The following is an 18,547-nucleotide window of genomic DNA, read 5'->3' on the forward strand; positions in this document are numbered from 1 at the left end:
CCCAGCACATGTGGAGACAAAGAGGCAAGCAATCAGAAAAGCAGTGTGTATGGTAAAGCCATCACAACAGCCCTGACCTGGAGAATGGCTGTACAGAAAAAAACAAGAATGATTCATTCATTCAATCATTTTTATGTTATGGTAACATTTAGAGAAATCGTGTTATGTTATATTCATTATGGACCGTTATTTCCTGAGAGTTGGACAGAGATTACCCTTTGCTTAAGAAGGAGACCACCCACTTCTTCACTCCTTTCACACACGTTCATCACTGTGGCAGGACTGTAAAAGTGCCACATCATACCATTATCCTTAAGCTTGGGAGCACACTGGAACTCTGACTGACTCGGCTTCATTTTTTCTGATTGAAGCTTGGATACATTAAATGACCATAACAAAGGAGGAAAATTGAACTTAAACGGTCAAAAGGAATCTTGAAATCTTTATCAACATGTTTCAAATATGAGTTCAGTTTCCAGTTTATGGAATTTATCTTATGTGCTCCAACCATTAAACAACGGTAAAATAGTCATTTTTGCACAGAGACCATTAAGTATGGTATTCACTGGTTAATTAATGCTTGATCGTCAGTCTAGAGAGATAAGCTTTTTCATACCCACTGTGATGAAAATGGGCCTCCTAAAGACTAATGCACTTGTAAGGTACCCATTCGATTACTTTAAGATGGGCTGCAGATATTGAAAGGAAAGTGAAGGCTTGTGAAACGGGTGTCCAGAGGAAAGCTCTGATTAATAAGTCAGCTCTATTTGCAAACATCTAGACTTCTAGACTACAAAGCCTATGAAGCTTTTCTTTTTTCCCCCCACTAGGGCTGACTTTAAATATTATCACTCAAAAACTCTGCCTCTTACAAAGCATACAGAAGATTATAACCTTAGAGGAAATTTGATATCCCACTATTACTAGACTCTATATGTTTATTACATTATAGGACTAAGCAAAAAACAGCTAATCAACTAATCACTGTGCAAGAATAATGTTGCACTTGGCTTCTTAGAAAACAAATATTTTGTTTGAAAGCAGCCTTCCTCTCTCTCTGAAAAGATGAAAAAATGCAACATGCAAAAGTTAAAAAGCTGTCCATTTCCAGCAATGCGCCTGATTCTAAGGCTAAACACAGTCACTTAAACTTGCCTCCATCAATGCCATATAATTTTCCAGCAGATGTAAGAGCCTCACGCATCCGTCCATTTTAATAGATAGGGAGTTGAAATATTGGTGAAATAAAAATGGGTTCAAAAATTAGTGACTCAAGAAAAGCCACAAACCATCAAATACACTCCATGCGGAATTTCTAGTGTTTTAAATTCACTTGCCTAGAGTGTCAGTCTTGATTTTAACCTCTCTCACTGGTTTAATGGTGCCAAATATATTTGAGCTTACATTTTTAACATGCTAATATTGCTAACTGAGAGAAACAAAGTATACCCAAGGCTGCTGAGAATATCATTAATTTTGCAATTTCTGGACATGACTCAAAGTATTTTCCCTGGATGGAGAAATTAGGATGCATTTATTCCGAGCATGATGTGAAGATTTGTATTCAATTTCATCAGAATTGTTAAATCACAAATGTGGTAATGAAGCTTAGTCAGGGGATCACTTAAGTCAGTAGGAATCCTAAATGTCTACAGAATTTGTGGTAATCCATGTATTCGATCAGCTGTGTTTACGCCGAGGCTCCCAGTGGGTCATGAAATGAGTATAAGGGGTCACCAGAAAATTACTTTGATGGGAAACAATGAATAACAAAAATGAGATCACATGCGCATATGGATCACAGTTTAGGCTGACAACCACTGTGACCTAAGACAAAATATTAGAGGAGAAAATGGAAACTTGGAACTGCCAATAAGACCAGAGGAAATTTAAGAACTGGAACTTTTGATGACCTTTAAGGCCTCTGCAATTCTTTTCTGGCATACTCACCAGTCTGTGTGCTGACACTTTTAACCACTTCAACAACAGCACTAATTTACCAATATCTGCATTTTGTTCTATCAAGTTTATCTTTGTCTTTTGACTTAATAGTATATTTATCCATTTACTTACTTTTTTAATTTCTAAAAAAAAAAAGAGGAAAAAATAATAGAAAGACAAAAAGAAAAAGAAAAGAGATTAAGTAATACATACTGTGCACCAAATGGTAGGTATTACAACAAATGTTAAATTATGTAACACTGTGTTACTGCAACTAAGCCAAAGCAGTAGCTGAAAAACAAAGAACCGAGCATCAATATCAACTGTTCTTTGGCTTGGCATTACTTAACTGCCTCTGTACCCTGCAGTATGCTGAATCAATACAAACTATTGTGTAAACCCCCACCACCACCACCCTCTCTTAGTCGGTTTACTTTTTTTCCCTTTGTCTTAAGGATTTCCATTTTCAGTCACTTCAGTTTTTTTTCCTGCCTTTCACTGTAAATACCAAATTTAGTGTTTTAGGCTCCGGAGAGATATTCAGCAAAGTGAAGGCACGTCACTTCATCCTGTGATTCTTTAATCTCCGTCAATCCTGGGAGCTATCTGAAGGCTACACGACTGAACTGTGGCATTAAGGTTAAGACATGAAAATCACAAAAAGCGAGTGGTGCATGCACTCACTCACCCAGCCTCTGTCAAATGCATGCACAAACATTTTACCTCTTAGCGCTGCTCTCTCAAGACACCCGCTGAAAGCTGTTAACGAAAATAAATGCATTTCCTTTTCCTGATTACTTTAACAACCCAATCACGTAAATGGAGAAGTGAGTGCAGAAGTACTGTGAAAACCTTTTCTCCCACTTGCTATAAACTGATTTGAAAACTGAAAATACATTAATGACTGATAGAAAAAAATCCCAAAACTGCTATAATTAACCACCGAGCCCAGTGACGACAGTTATGACAAGAATTTATGTACGATCTCTCGTGGTGGAGCAGGCCTAAATTTCACATCATCACAGTAGACAGGCTGTTGCGGGAGTCCAAGCGGGCTCCAGGATCAGCCCACTAACCGCTCGCTCTAAGAAAGGTCACATGTCAGTAGTAATACATCTGTCTAAAAGAGATGTGCAGGGTCACTCCCACACTCCTCAAACACCACACGCAGTACAGTCTCGTTTTCAAAACAGGTGGAGTACAGTGCAATGAAATGATGTGTAAATCAATTAAACATTTGAAAAAGACGAAATCTAAAATGCCAAATCCATGAAATTTGATTGTGTTTTGAGAAATATATCCTTGTAGGCGAGAGTATTCCAGCTGCAAAGTTTTTCACATTGGTAGAACAAAAACAAGGTTGCAGGATAGGTTAGCGGACGAGCAAATTTAATTACCCCATGGCCAAGCACCACCTGGATTTTCATAATAGCAGCCCTTCTACACTGCAAGCCGATGGAATTGACCACATTCCTCTTTCAATACAAAGAGGTAACAGACAAAGGAGTCTTAACCAAACGGAAGCTTTGGGGATTTCTAAACTACAGGCTACTAAGTGATTTTACTTCTTATTTTATAAACTGAACTGTATTGTTAGAACCGTTATTTGCCTTTGACGATGCATTTATGGTTATCTGTGGCGGATGCAGCTTTGGATTGAATTGATTGAATGTGTGTTGGTATCTTTTTGGCGTCTTGTATCTCAGGTTATTCTGATGACTCGTCCTATAGGTGGCATTTTCACTCTCGACCTAAGTGGAAGCTTGCTATTGGTGGAAGCCCATATGTCGAAGGGCCTTATTGATGCAACACCACTGGAAAAGATTCAATGTGTTCATAGACTTGTTCATGAATGTTTTCTCCCTGATGAAGGCTTGTATGCTGAAATGTGTTACTGTTTTAGATTTCATGCTAGAATTGCATTTCGAAAGAGGTGGGACAGATGAAAAAATAAAGTTGTGTAATGTTAAAAAAAAAAAAAGAAAAAGAAAAAAAAAGAAACACCCTCTCACAACTAATTAGGTTAATTGGCAACAAAGCAGTAACAAGACTAAGGGCATCTCGGAGTTTTCCAGAATTAAAACTGGGCGCTTTCAGTCTGTGAAAGATAATGTGGGCAAATAGTTTAAAAACAAAATAAGAATAGCATAATGTCATCATTTTTCTGTGTTGCATAATATTAAAGAATCTGTGAAATCTCTGTAATTAAGGGGCCAGGACATAAACTAATACTGAGTAGCCATGATGTTTAGGCCCTCAGGCATGTAATGTAATGAAAAGAAATCACTGCATGGGTTCAGCAACATTTCTGAAAACTGCTGTCAGTGCCACTCCATCCTCAAATCCAAGTTAAAACTTCTAATAGCACAATAATACTAATATTATTAATAATAAATGTAAAAACCCCACAGAGACTGATGCAAAGTAGAAAACTGTTCTGTGGATGGAAGCTACATCCTTTGAGCTAAAGATGAGAGAGAGACCATGTGCCACACAGTTGAAAAGCCAGCATCTGCGATGTTATAAGGGTGCATTAGTGCATATGGCATAAGCAATCTGCACACCTATAAAGACAAATGATATATACATAAATATATATCTATATATTGGGTAGCAACATATGCCAGTATTCACAAAGTGTCTTTGGAAGTCAAGGTCTTCCCTATTTTAGTGCCAAACCACATTCTGCTCATGCTTCAACAGCTTGGCTTTGCAGTAAAAGCAACAGTCATAAACTATCCTGCCTGCAGTCAGACCTGTCACCTGCTGAAAACATCTGGTTCATCAAAAAACAAAAAAATGCAAAAATATACACCACAAATTCTGTGCAGATTTAATATGCTTTAGGAGATAATTTCGCTTGCAAAAGTTCAGGAGTTGTTCTCCTCAGTGCCTAAACACCTACAGAGTGCTGTTTAAAGAAGAAGTGATGCAACACAGTGGTAAACATGTTGTGAATGCTTCCCCACCGTTTCTGAGATGCTCTTTTTCATATCCAGTCATGGCATTATTCAGAGTATGTAGTCTTTGAAAGTGTTAATAAAACAAATTCAAAATTATCATTTTTTTTCTATATCAATGAAAATGTCTAAGTTGTAATATTTGGTATGGTGCCCTGTTGTTTATGTTGTACTATTTTATATTAAATGCATTATTACAAATTCCAAAAATCATTGCAGTCTGCAATTTTTTATTTACACCTGTTTAATGACACTGGACAAAAAAAACTGAGCATGACAGGAGGAGGTTGCAGTTTGGAAAATGATTTGATTAAGTGCTAATGGTTGGTAATTACCAGACCACCCCGGGGTGCACTGAGAGCTGAAGAAAATCAGAGCTGAAACAATTAGTTAACTAATTAATTAGTCATTGATAAAGCTAAATCATTAAGAATTTTTCCATTCTCTTCTGCTTATCCTTACCGGGGTCAGGATGGGGTTGTGAGAGTTTATTCCTGCTACCATTGGGCGAGATATCATATTTTTAAAGAGTGAAAATCCAAACTATTACCTGCAAGCAGTTAAAAAAACAAATACTCCTTGAGGTTGAGAAAACAGACACTTAACATTTCTCACTATCTCTGCCCATTTTTCTAGAATGCAAATGTTTTAAACCTTAAAAAACTAATTAAAAAAAAAGAAAAAAGATATTTTGTTTACCAGTCTTTTCTGTAAAATGAGCTGAAAACATAGCCTGATGTAACATCACCAATTAAAGCGTACTTGTCATCTGTCGTGTTTCCATATTCCATGCTTTTAGCATACAGCTGTTTGTTTACAGAACCAGGAGATTCTATACAGACCGCCACAGAGACAGACAAACAGACTAATAATCTGCCCTTTCCTGAAGATGATGATTGCCTGGTATTGAGTCACCTTGTTTCCTCCAGTATGTTTCTAAATCTGGTTTAAAGCTCCAAATTTGTCTCAGGTCCAGGTCTCTGCTTCTGCACCTTGAAAGACTTATTAGAACTGTTTTATATTGATATCTTGTGCAAAACAAGAACATATGCATGCTCTAAAATGTGCTTCCAGCCAGTAATATGATCGGCTGGAAAAAGGCTAGAGGTGTCAATACTACTACTCCCGTCTCTTTGTCTTGCTACTTCCCTCTATCCAATTAGACTCAAATGCAGTTCAAACTCAACACCCTTTGTATTCTCGGCTCACACAGGTAACAAGGCTCTCGGTGAGGTGCTTGAGTGTGAGAGAGTGGAAGATTTTGTGAAAATATACCGCTGGTGTGTAATTTGACGTCTTTTGTTTAAACAAAGACCGCTTTTTAGTAGTCAAGAGCTTTATTAGAGGTAAGGACTGCAGCAGTGAAAAAGAGTAGCATAAAGTTAAAGTCCCCCTACAACCAGCTCTTGCCAATTTGCAACATCTTTACAGGAGGTAGTTAATTTGAAGGTAATTCAAAACATCCAAATGAATGGAAAGCAAGCTTCAACATTTTCAACAGGACATCAAAATTGTCTGTACAGTCACCACTGATAAAAACCGCTTTGAACATTTGGTGAGCTTGTTCTACTCTTCTCTTACTCATGAACAAGATTGGGAGATACCATTTCCATGACTTGACATGACCATATTTGGCACACCTGAAATTTAGTTGGGCGTATAATGCCAATTCATCTTCACCCATTTACAAAGAACAGGGTGTCCTCCTCTTCTTATTGCAAGTCGTTATTAAAGCAGAAGGAAAAGGAAACACGGCCTACACAGCGCTCACACTTTTTTGGTAACACCTTCCCTTCGATACTAAGGGTAAGGAGATGTGAATATTCAAATTGTATTCAGGTACAATACAGTAAACAAAAAAACTTATTGGTAGAACTTTTACTTACTGCTACTCACATTTTACAGACAGAACATACAGTGCAGACTCATTTAGGTTTTAGACATATCTCAGCCTGAAAAGGATTCATTATTTTTTTCCCACATCAATCTATACACACTACTGCACAATGACAAAGCAAAGAACATTTTGGTGGAGAATTTTATACAGTCAGGAAAAAGGTCTGAAATATCCTACTTGGCATTCACATCGTTTACTTAATACTCAAAGCACCTTTTACAGCGATGACCGCCTCAGATTTTCTTGGGCAAGATCTTTCAAGGTTGACACACCTTTTTACACGGTTTCTGCCATTCTTCTTGGCAGAATAATTCAAGTTTAACCAGGCTGGGTGGGAACATCGGTGTACAGTCATTTCCACGTGTCTCTAGAGAAAATAATAGCCTAATCTGTTTAATATGACTCAGATGAGGACAAAGTGGAAATGTTTGCCCATAATGCATAGAGCCACATCTAGCGATAACCAAATACAGCTTATCAGCACAAACACCTCATACCAACTGTCAAGAACTGTGTTTGAAGATAGATGAGTTGGGCTTGTTTTACAGCCAGAGGATCCGAGCACCTTACAGGCTTTGAGCCAGCCATGAATTTTTCTGTATATCAAAGTATTCTAGATTCAGATGTGAGGCCATCTGGCCAACTGCTAAAGCTCAGGCCAAATTGGGTCATGAAACAGGACAATGATCCCAAGCATACCAGTGAATAAACACCATATGGCTACAAAGAAATGAATCAAGGTGTTGCAGTGGCCCAGGCAAAGTCCAGACTAGGGCTGGGCCATATTATACTGTTCAGGGTAATACCGGTACAATGCTAGGCAACGATAAGAAAATGAAATATCGTGATAGAATATGGGTAAAACGCGCATGCGCAGTGCCGAAAAAGCACGGCGGTAACGGAGAATGAGAATGGGGAAAGCAGATTGTTGAGTGAAACGGATGAACCAGAATTGGTTTGTAAAAATGGTTCAACTTAACTTGTTTGGTGTTTGTCTGTCAGATACACAACAAAGCAGATTTTTTTTGTAGAACATGCAAGCGGGCCGTCGTTATTGCCGTATTTGTCGGACTAAGGGTCTCGTAAATCTGGGAGTAACCTGGGTCCTAAACTCCGTCTTTTAAGGTCCCGAAGTCAAACGAACATCACTGAGAGTTAAAAACTGTCTAAATTCTTTCATCCTTAATAAAACGATCAGCATTGCTGCTTTACCAGGTGTAACTATGATGTTTAACATCCAGGCATCCATGAAAACAGAATTCATTACATTTAACGGAGTTAGAAGTTAGCAGGAAGTTAGCTCGCTAGTTTCACTAGTTACCTAACCATGATATAGCATGTTCTGACTGAGAGATTTCTGAAAATATTCAAACGTACAGCTCTGCTATCACTTCCAACATAAATGAAGACAGGAAACTAAACAGCAGTGACGTTTGTAGGGTTACTGAAGTTGGGCTAGGTGGTATATAATGATGTGCTACATGATCGCTAGCAACACAGCTGGGTTAGCATAACATAAACAGTGAAGCTGGAGGATGAAGGCTAACACTTTTCCACTCGATAAAAGTTAACGTGAAGGTTCCTGATGGTTAGAGACAAATGCAATCGCATGGCAGGATGCTGTAAACGGACCAAACTTCAGTCAGGAGAACAACTGAGATAATCCATCCACAATACGAGGTTAGTCATTAATATACTGCAACAACATGGGAATAGAGCAGCTGTGATAGAATAAGGCATTAATGAATCAATGGCACAGAAGTGGAGGAAGCAAGAAGAATGAGTTGAATAAAGTTTGATTTATCTGACTGCTTTGTTTCGCTTAATGTGCCTTATAATCCCGTGCACCTTATGGTCCGAAAAATACATATTTGACTTTTTTATTTGGCACACTGCAGTTTCATGTTGCAAAGCACCTCTTTTTAACTTCAGTGGATATTATACATGGTTATGCTCAGGATATGTCAGCCCATTTCTACTGGAAATGCCTTTTGGTTAAACTTTCAGCAAGGAATTTGCATTTGCACTGTTAAATGTTTATATAGCTTTAATGCACATAAAAAAATAGCTGCTTGTTTAAGTAAAATAAATGGATGGGTTTTTTTTTTTCCGCTAGTAAAGTTGTGGAGTTGTATTTTGTTTTGCAGAAATTATATCGTCAGTTATATCGTTATTGCAAATTTTCAAATATATATCGTGATATATATTTTTGGCCATATCGCCCTGCCCTAGTCCAGACCTCAGCACGATTGAAATACCCCAGTAGGACCTTAAGGGCACGGCGCATAAACGAACAAAGCTCAATGAACTGATGTTGTAAAGAAGATCAAAAACGTCTGGCACAATGATAAAAAGATTGATTCAAGTTATTTCAGCTAATGGTGGTTCTACAAGCTACTAAATCATGGGATGTACTTAGTTTTCCAGTGTTTCATTTTCAGATGACTTTATGATCACTTTAAAGTCACCATAACAAGTGAAGTAAATAAGTAAATGCTAAATATATGTTCTTAATAGACCTCAAAGTCTAAACTTGAGTCTTGAATCTAAGGACACTAGCGTAATAACACTTCTTGCATGGCAGAGTTTTCATCTAAACTGAGCTCCAAATCACAACGAGGCACTTTTTTTTGTAAGGCAAGGACCTTACATACCATAAGGACCTTAATACAGGAAAAACAACAATCAGACAACCTATATGAGCACTTGGCAATAGTGGGAAGGAAAAACTTCCTTTTAAGAGGAAGAAACTTTTAGCAGATTGTCTTCAGTCAGGACAGATCTTTGCTCTAAGGTAGTGGTTCACAATGCTGACAACGACTTGTGATCCCTCATTAATGCCAGTAGTGTGTATGCATGTTGCGGGTGGTTTAACTAAATTAATTTTTTTAATCTGGAACATTTTCAGACGTCCCAAGAAGTAAAACGATTTAGTATTTTATTCAGAAGAGTAAACAGTAATTATATATACTTTGAATATCACAGTTTGTTTCTCATCTCTTTTGGTTTTTATCCTGAGATATTGTTCTTGGGTCCTGACCCACATGCTGGGAAGCATGTTTCTATAAAATATAAACAACAGAGTGACACTCTGAATACAAGTCTTGCAGTCAAATAAGTCACAACTTGAAATTTTGAGAAAGTAATGGAATTACTGTGTACTGAGAGACAAAAGAACAGAATTTTATTCATGTGTATGAGTGAAGTGCAAGCATAGCGCAGGGCAGAGTACTGTGGAGCACATTTGGGTCTTTGTAGGAGCTCTGTGCATCAGCATGAGCACATCAGACTATTTTACGCCCACATGAGTGATACAGTACGTTGCACTGAAAATTTACTCATTAGTGTGCAGCCAAAAGTGAGCTGTTGCGAGTTCTACTTCTCCACAAAGCTGGACTTGCTTCTCTCTGCTATTATAGTGTAAAATTACAACACAAGTGCAGTCACATGCAAACCGAGTAAGGAGCAGTGTGCAGTGTTAAACTTTGTGTAGAGCCAAAAACAGGACATGCTGTTATTGTGATTAAGAGTCAACAACGGCTTAAGAAGAGGATGGACATCAACGTGAAACCCAGAAGCAACCTCTAGTTTTAGAAGTCTTTTCCCTTCAGCTTTCCAGTTTATTTTTCTCTTTCTGCATCAAGGCTGTCTCTGTTATTGAGTGAAGTTATGAAACCCATCTACATTCTTAACTAGCTCTCAGGTGAATGTTGGGGACAGGAAAAGGTGTGTTACTATAACAACCAAGTCAAAGGAGGAGTAGTCTGACTTTTGACGTGAACAGCTGAGTCTGTTGAGGAGGGGGACGGAGCAGAGGAGGATGAGTAGGAGGTAGAGGAGTCGGTATGAAAGGCTCTGCATGTCTGCCTCTGCTAAAGAGGCCGTTTGCTGCAAAAGCTTAACTTCTTTTGTGCCCTTTTGTTTGCCTTTCCTTTAATAGCAAGGCTTTTCTAACAAATCAATGCTGTTATACAACAGGTAGTCAGAGAGCTCCCTTCCTTGTGCCAACAGCATCTCCCTGCTGCATTAGGTGCTACTTAAACATTTTCATTCTACGTTTTCCAGCAGAATTACATAACCCCAAGACTCTGTCCAAAGATTGATGTGGAACTGGCAAAAAATGAAACCCGGATAGAGTTTTTCAAAGATAAATGTTTATTCATCCATATTTGAACAAGGTTAACTCGATCCAATTTGGAGCATTTGGACTAGAATTTTGGGAAAACAGAAATAAATCAGTATCAAAACTCCAGCTCTCAGTGACTGCTTACAGTTTGTAAGCTTTGATTAGCACTAAGCAGAACTCCAGAAACCCATTGATAATATCTGTCACAGTGGAATAAAGTGGGAGCTGCACCCTGGGACTTGAAGAGACCCAAATTCAGAATCTGTGGCTTGCGTAGTCCATTGACTGTCAGCTTAACATCTGGTGTTGTGGTTATCCACAACAGCCTGAAAAACAATGTGCCTCAAGTGTGAGATTAAATGCATGCTCCCTAAGGTCAACGTAGGCCATCTGAGTTGATAAATCCTTTCTCTCCAGAGAAGCTGGAGCCTGGAGGGCACTAATACGCACAACCAACTGTTAAAAACACAAACCTCTGCAGTGTGTATGTTAAGTCTGTTAGCTTCTTGTAGTTTTTGTCTTTTTTGTGTGTTTTCTGCAAACTACAGAATTGCCTGTGTATCAGCTTCAGTGACTTTGGGCATTTTCTTATCAACAGCATTGTAATAAAATTATTTTTCAACCAGTTTTGATTTTTGTGTTTAATCAGGCATGAGAGACATTTGTTTATCAAACATTTAGAAATACAACATAAATGGTAAGAAAGGTGACATACTCACTGTCTTATATTACTGCTATCCCATATGGAAAAGAAATAGTAAAAACTTATAAAAGACTTGCATAAGATGTGGCCTACTTCATATAGCGAATCATATAAGGCTTATATGATTTACTCATGAAAGTGGCCACTTTCTCATTACTTTCATATGTTGTTTTAGTAAGTATCTAAAACATACAAGTTTCATTTATACAATTTTTCAAGGGATCTTATATCTGTTTTCACTCTTGTATGCTTTTCATACAAATTTCACACAAGACAGATACAAACTTTATAAGATTTATATATATCTTTTCCATATGGGATAACAAGACTACTTTTGTTTGATGCATACCCAAATTTGGCATGAATGGCATTCTAAAAAGGGGATAACGTGGTTTTCAGATAACTATTTGTTTTTGTTGCTATAGAAAATGTTTTATTCTTTTTTACCCACGAGATAATTAACTTGGTCACTGTGCTGTTCGGTTCTTTGCAGGTAGAGCCTGGTCAATGTGTCAGAAAAAACAGTTTTTGCTTGCCGAAAGATCAGCAGAGAGCGCTTGCTGTTTCTGCTAGAAAAAGGTTTCATAAGAGAGGAGCGTGCCAGCCCAAAAACCAAAACTAAAATTTAAAACAGACTAAGAAGCCCCAGGGAGCTGCAGCATCGAATAATATCAGTGCCGGGTTGTTCTACAGCAACATCTTTCACATGACCTGAAACAATTTGGCCAACTCAGTTGACCCATTTGACAAAAGATCCAGCATCAGAGGAGTAATTCCAAACTAAAATGAAATCAGAAAACATGGAGTAAGAACAAAGGAAGCCTGATTTTTTTCTTTAGTCTGTTATACGATGGAAAATACTGCGAGCGTAAACAGCTGAGAAGACAAACAGCTGTGTCCAAACTGATGCCACAACCTCAAGCACTCAGCCTGTGTCAAGCAGTCATAATGAGTTTTCTGTGCTGACAGTAACGATCCATTAATTCAGCAAAAACTTGAAAATTACAGATACTGTGACTTTATTTGACTTGGCAATTTCAGTTAACAATAACACGACCCCCATCCCCCTCAAAGTGCCGCTCATCTGTCCTGCCAAAATAAAGATACGCAACACTGTGCAACATCCCGAGGGCTCCTGACTGCGCCAGTTCACATATTCCCAGCAGAGCACACACACATGCGCACGGGCAGTCTCTCATCCAAGCACTCATTCCAGGTATTCAGAGGTGAAACAGCACATATCTGCTGCTCTGTCTACCCTCTTTAGCGAACCTTTGCGTGTGAGCCACTCTTCTCCTGCCTTTGGCTAAAATTAGACTTTTCTAACTTCTGTCCACGCCAGTTTAATGAACGCTGACAGGAGGTGAGAGCGGATTTGGTCACAATTATGTCCAAGCACAACGGTGGACAATGGACAGCGTATCATCAGCTTTAATTATGTCAGCATTTTAGGATGCTGCACTGCAACATAAGTAATGAAGCAGTCCTCCATGTGCCTCCTCTCATTTCTTTTTCCATTATGTCTTCCTGTCTATTAGGATAGCAGCAGCAAGTCCAAAACATCCTGGCATGCTGCGCAATATGTAAATAAAAACATAACGTAATGACTTACTAATTATTTAGACACCACATTTTCAGCCTTGTCTCTTGCATACTGAGATTTCTCCAGATTCTTTAGACATTACCTAATGGAGGTGCAACCCTAATGTCCGATGACATCAGGCCTTTTATGGTTTTTAAGCCTGTGTGATACACATGGGAGTAGCACTGGTGAATTTACAGCAACAAGTGGGCATAATGTGTCTGACTCCTACTCGCTCTGCCCAAGCAGCGCCCCTAAATAAACCAAAAAGAATATTTCCAGCAGTCAGAACAGGTCTGACATAAGACTGTGGTACGTATGAGAAAGGGAAAACAGCTTAGGAAACTCTTTTTTTTTTTTTTTTGTACACAGTCAAGTTAGGCAATCTTTGTGTTCGTCTCCTGTTCGAGATCACCTTCTGGTGCCTCTCTGGATCATTTTCAGTCTAAGTGTCATTTTTAGGTCACTGAGTAGATGTCCCATGCTGTTCCTTTTGAAAACTGCTCAGTGGTATCTGGAGACCCTGCTGTCATCATCAGCAGTGACTCTTCTAACAACATTTGGGTGAGTTTGAAACAGAAGTTGATGTTTGTTCGTTGCCCAAATTTGAGGTCTGTAGTGAAATTGCAGAGGGCACAGCGCAAGGGAGTGATCTAAAAATAAAAGCTCAAAGCTGGCCAATAAGATGACCCTGAAGAGGGTCCAAAAGGATTTTAGATAAGGTTTATCATTTTAGAGACATGCTCCAACAAATTTTTGATCCGTGTATTTATAATAAATAAATAAATAAAGTGTGTCTGTAGAATTTACACTTAAATTATTTGCAAATAACCGTTTCCTGTCAATACATTGAACTTGGTATGGCAGCAGTCTTTGTCCTTTCTGCTGCATTATTTCACTCTAAAACAAACACTCAAGGATGTCTGCAGCACCATCAAGCACATGCAATCAAATAATTGTATGCAAACAAATTGAGACACACACACACACACACACACACACACACACACACACACACACTCTCACACCTCTTTACCAAAGGCAATTACCTTTATGATTAAGGCTGGTATCAAGATCCCACAATGTTTGAGGATTTATGAAAAGGATTAATTGGCACATGTTTAAAGATATCTCTATGGTAACCAAGCCCAGGTAGCCTGCCTATGCTTTTTTACTGATTGCTCTTCTAATTTTCATTTCCACATTCATTAATTTAATTGTTTTATTTAAATGCCATCACTGTAGAGCTTACATTGCACACACTTACATCTTTGATGAAATATTCCAGGGTGGCATAGGCGATGGCAATTCCATCATGGGTGCTTGTGCCCCGTCCCAATTCATCAAGGATGACCAATGACTGTTTGGTCGCACGGGAAATTATGTCTGAGGCCTCTGTCAGCTCTTCCATGAATGTACTGCGGCCTTTGTAGATGTTGTCTGAGGCTCCCATCCTGATCAATCAGAAAAGGGAAAAAAAGTCAGAGAAAATAAGTCAACCATAAAGTGAAACATAATATTTTTGTCTTTTGAGCCATTTCAGTTTCAATCAGGAAGTCAAACATTTTTGTGGTACAACGTCGCAGACTAAACAATAAATTACTGGTTAAATGCCAGGGACTCCCTGCCAACCAAAACCAAATAAAAAATTACATGTTTACTTGTGGAAACTTTGTGGTGATAGCACTGCATTATAGTGACGGACAGTTTGAGAGTCATATGAAAACTAAGTACACCTTTACTGTTTCCATAGGAGTTAAGAGGGTAATTAACAGCACTGTGCTGCTAATCAAAAGTACTTGAAGTAATCATCACTGACCACCTCTGTGAAAGCACAAGTTTTGGCAGTTTTTGCATGACGCCATATTTAGCAAAAACCAAACACCACACATCAAAACAGACACAAACAATTCAAAGCAGAGCAGCAAATTTGTAACCATTGTGGCCAAAAAAGAAAAGAATAAAGGTGCCACAATGGTCCAGTCAAAATCCAGACTTCAGTTCAATGGAAATGCTGTAGCGGGACCTTAAAACCACTAAGCGTAAACGAATGATCTCAATGAAGTGAAGCAACATTGTTAATAAAAAAAAGAGTGGACCAAATTACTCCACGATGATGTAAGACACTGATAAAGCCATACAGAAAGTTATTACCTGTTTAAGCTAAAGGTGGGATGTTCTTAGTTTTTCATAGGACTGCACGGAGTACTGTGAACCTTTCTTTTTTTCAAACTTCTGGACGTTTCCTCATTTCCCATTGGGTCACCACAGTGGACGGCTGCACATGTTTGATCTGGCACTGACTTTTCCCCTTCCTGATGCAGTGCTTCCATTTATCCAGGCTTGGGACCAGCACTGGGAGTACACTACCTTATGATGTGAAATGCCCAAGTAAGCACTGCGAGCCTCCAAATGTTAATGATTTTTAAAAAATTATTGAGTCAGCCTGCTAACAAATAATTAGTAAAAACACGTCTTTTTCAGGTAAGCTATGGACTTAACCATATGTTGAGGTCATGGAAGAAAGCATTAAATACTAAAAGACAGATGTGTTTAAAAAAGAAAACAAACGACTCACACTGAAGTTGCAATAAAAAAAACCCCAAAAAACTACTCATGCCACTAATGCAATCCACAATTATGGATTGCAAACTGCTGTTGTTCTTCCAGAAATCCCACAAACACCCACAAACAAACAAAGAATCTGCCATTTTTCTCACAGTGAACCTGCTCCTACACAGTCTTATTCTAGGAGAAACATTTCTGCACTGAAAAAAAGAACAAGAGATTGAAATGATGGGTGTGAATAATGAGGGAGAGCAACAGTGGGGGGTTCATTTTCTGAAATTGAACAGAAGTTAAAGAAATCAACTCATTTTAAGACGTGGCTGATGGTGTAAAGGATTTAAATGAATTCTTTAATCTCATTCATTCACACATTAATGGCCACACAGATATTAAAACTAACTCTAAGGTTTGCTTCAACATTACTCACATTTAAATGAGCCATAATCAACTCTTAGCATTGTTCAAAGCATTTAGTGGACGGGTTGCTGCACCTATAAAAGATTAAAGACTATAATAACACACTTTTTAATATCTCTGTGATAGTCATTTCTCCTGTTTTCTGAAGATGGGAAAAAGGTTGCATCCATCAGCCTGAGAAGAGATGACCAGTATGACCAGTATGACCAGTATGACGACTTAGAAACAAAAACCAGTCGTTTCAGCAAGCCTGACAGAAAAAAGTACAAACATTTGAAATCACAATACCAAAATGTTATTGTTATATTACAATAATTTATTAGAAAAGACTGAAGAATACATCAGTGACGCGAACTCAGCATGCAACAAGACCACCTATATTTCCACAATAATAGAAATGTACTGATTGGAAATGCTATGACAACGTGTTGAATTCTTCACAAGCTACAAGGCCAATTTGAGAGCTCTTGCTTTCACACAGACTGACAGACAGATCATTGACTCATCTGATAGAAACTCGACTCCAGCTGGATCACAGATGCCACATCTCTCTGGCAGTCGGTGTTTCTCACCACTAAATCTGTCTCTTCCTGTTCTGCTCTGTGTCTATGAATGAACCTCCAACAAAAGCATCTAACACCTGTGTTGCCATGGTTACACCGCATGCCCTGTGGATGAGAGGTGTGGCAGACATGTTGCTGCATTTTATTAGCCAGGTTATTAGATCCCAAGTGATGAATTAAACGTCCATTATTATCACAGCGAGCTCGATACTGGCACATATGTTTTCCCACGTACAGCATTATGAAAACCCTTTTTTAAAGGGATATAATGAATTAAAAAGATGCTTGAGGTATATCGGATGTTAGTTATAGAAAAGTTTGTTCAGACTGTGACTATGTTACTTGCAATATTCCCACTATGGTCTGAAGCACATGTAGCAGAGCAGCATCATAGATGAGCAAAATACTATGACAAACACTATTAATTACTATTAAGCTTAGCTGGTAATTAGTTTTATTGAAATACACAAATACTCTATATAAAAGGTGAAAGCCTAAATATGAGTGTTTTGGCTACTGACATAGGAAGCCACACATGATCATATTTAGATGAAAGAGTGGACTGCTAATTTATCTGCCAACACTACCAAGCCTGGTACAGACACAGATAAATACACCAACTAATTAGTGTTCAGTAACAAAATAGTCAACTAGAAACACAAACGAAAGCCATATGACTTATAACCATATAACTAAATTGCTGGAGGTGCAGTCTGTATTGCAAGACTGGTTGCTCAGAGACACATGGTGCTGTACCGATAACCGATAACGTCACAGGAAGTTACTGCGGTCAGTTGTAGTTTGCATGGAAGACACAAATTTATCTGCAAACGATTCACCAAGCAATAGTGAATCTGTGAGAAGTGGGAAGTAGAAGTTGGAGAAGTTAATAAGTAGCAAGAGAAGAAAACCTTGAAGGTCTGACCTAATTTAATTCAGGTATTTTTTTTTATCTTTATAGGCAGAGTGCCACAACTTTTTGATCACAACTATGTTAAAACAAAAATTGGCAGAACATCAAAATCCTAATTTTCCCCCCAAAAATCCACTAACAGATAGGGTCTGAAATAAAGGTTGTATCTGCATGCATGATTAAAACTCAGAGGAAATTACACCAGATGTATAATGCGTAGGGCAAAGCAGTTTACACACTCACTCTGTCCACAGATGAACACAGAAACACAGCAACTCTCCACCAGCTGGGTGTCCTGCTGGTCTGATTGAGTCCTCCTTTCTAGCCAAACACACTGATCCTGAAAATAGACTCCATTTATTTTCAACTCACACATTTCAAGTAAACATGTTGAGCTGGATTCAAGTGTTTTTCTGACACTTGTGGATCTGTCTTTAATTAAGATTGCTTTAAAAAAAATAAAAAATAAAATCATCCCATATTTTAAAAGAAGCAGTGAAGCATTATGAGTATGTGTAGTTTTCTAAGAAGAAAATAAAAGCCCAAGTATATTTTGCATGACTATTACAATCTTCTATTATTCAACTTTAATTAAAAAAACTTTGAAAATTTATGTATTTTTTTCCCTTTTAGCAAAGTAACTGACAATGGTCTAAGCCTTTTCCATGTCAGATAATATCCTTAAATAGTTAAACAGTTGATGTTAAAGGTGTTTAGGGTGTTATATTCTTCATTTCAATTTAAAGTTAAATCATCTTTAGCCCCATTTTTTTTTTATACAGACTCAGTATTTCAGGAAAGGATTTTAGTCGATTTCTTCTTAACAAAGCTGGGTGACTGTTCTGTCTGTGGGGAGAATTTCGCTGCCATTCTTTTT

At 38.1% G+C, this 18,547-nt stretch overlaps 1 protein-coding gene across 3 annotated transcripts in view; it reads right to left on the reverse strand.

Annotated features, from left to right (window-relative positions):
- msh3 (mutS homolog 3 (E. coli)) overlaps nucleotides 1–18,547 on the reverse strand; it is a 60,924-nt gene that overhangs the window by 3,364 nt on the left and 39,013 nt on the right. For 2 of the 3 annotated variants that reach the window (XM_005473467.4, XM_003451102.5), the window contains exon 21: nucleotides 14,477–14,663. In XM_005473467.4, coding sequence (XP_005473524.2) covers nucleotides 14,477–14,663 — 187 coding nt within the window. Of the gene's footprint in view, nucleotides 1–14,476; nucleotides 14,664–17,913; nucleotides 18,011–18,547 lie in introns of those variants that run through there. The other variant, XR_003213134.1, reaches the window with a different exon arrangement.

This window comes from Oreochromis niloticus, linkage group LG12 (genome assembly GCF_001858045.2).
Source record: "Oreochromis niloticus isolate F11D_XX linkage group LG12, O_niloticus_UMD_NMBU, whole genome shotgun sequence".
NCBI classification, from domain to species: Eukaryota; Metazoa; Chordata; class Actinopteri; order Cichliformes; family Cichlidae; genus Oreochromis; species Oreochromis niloticus.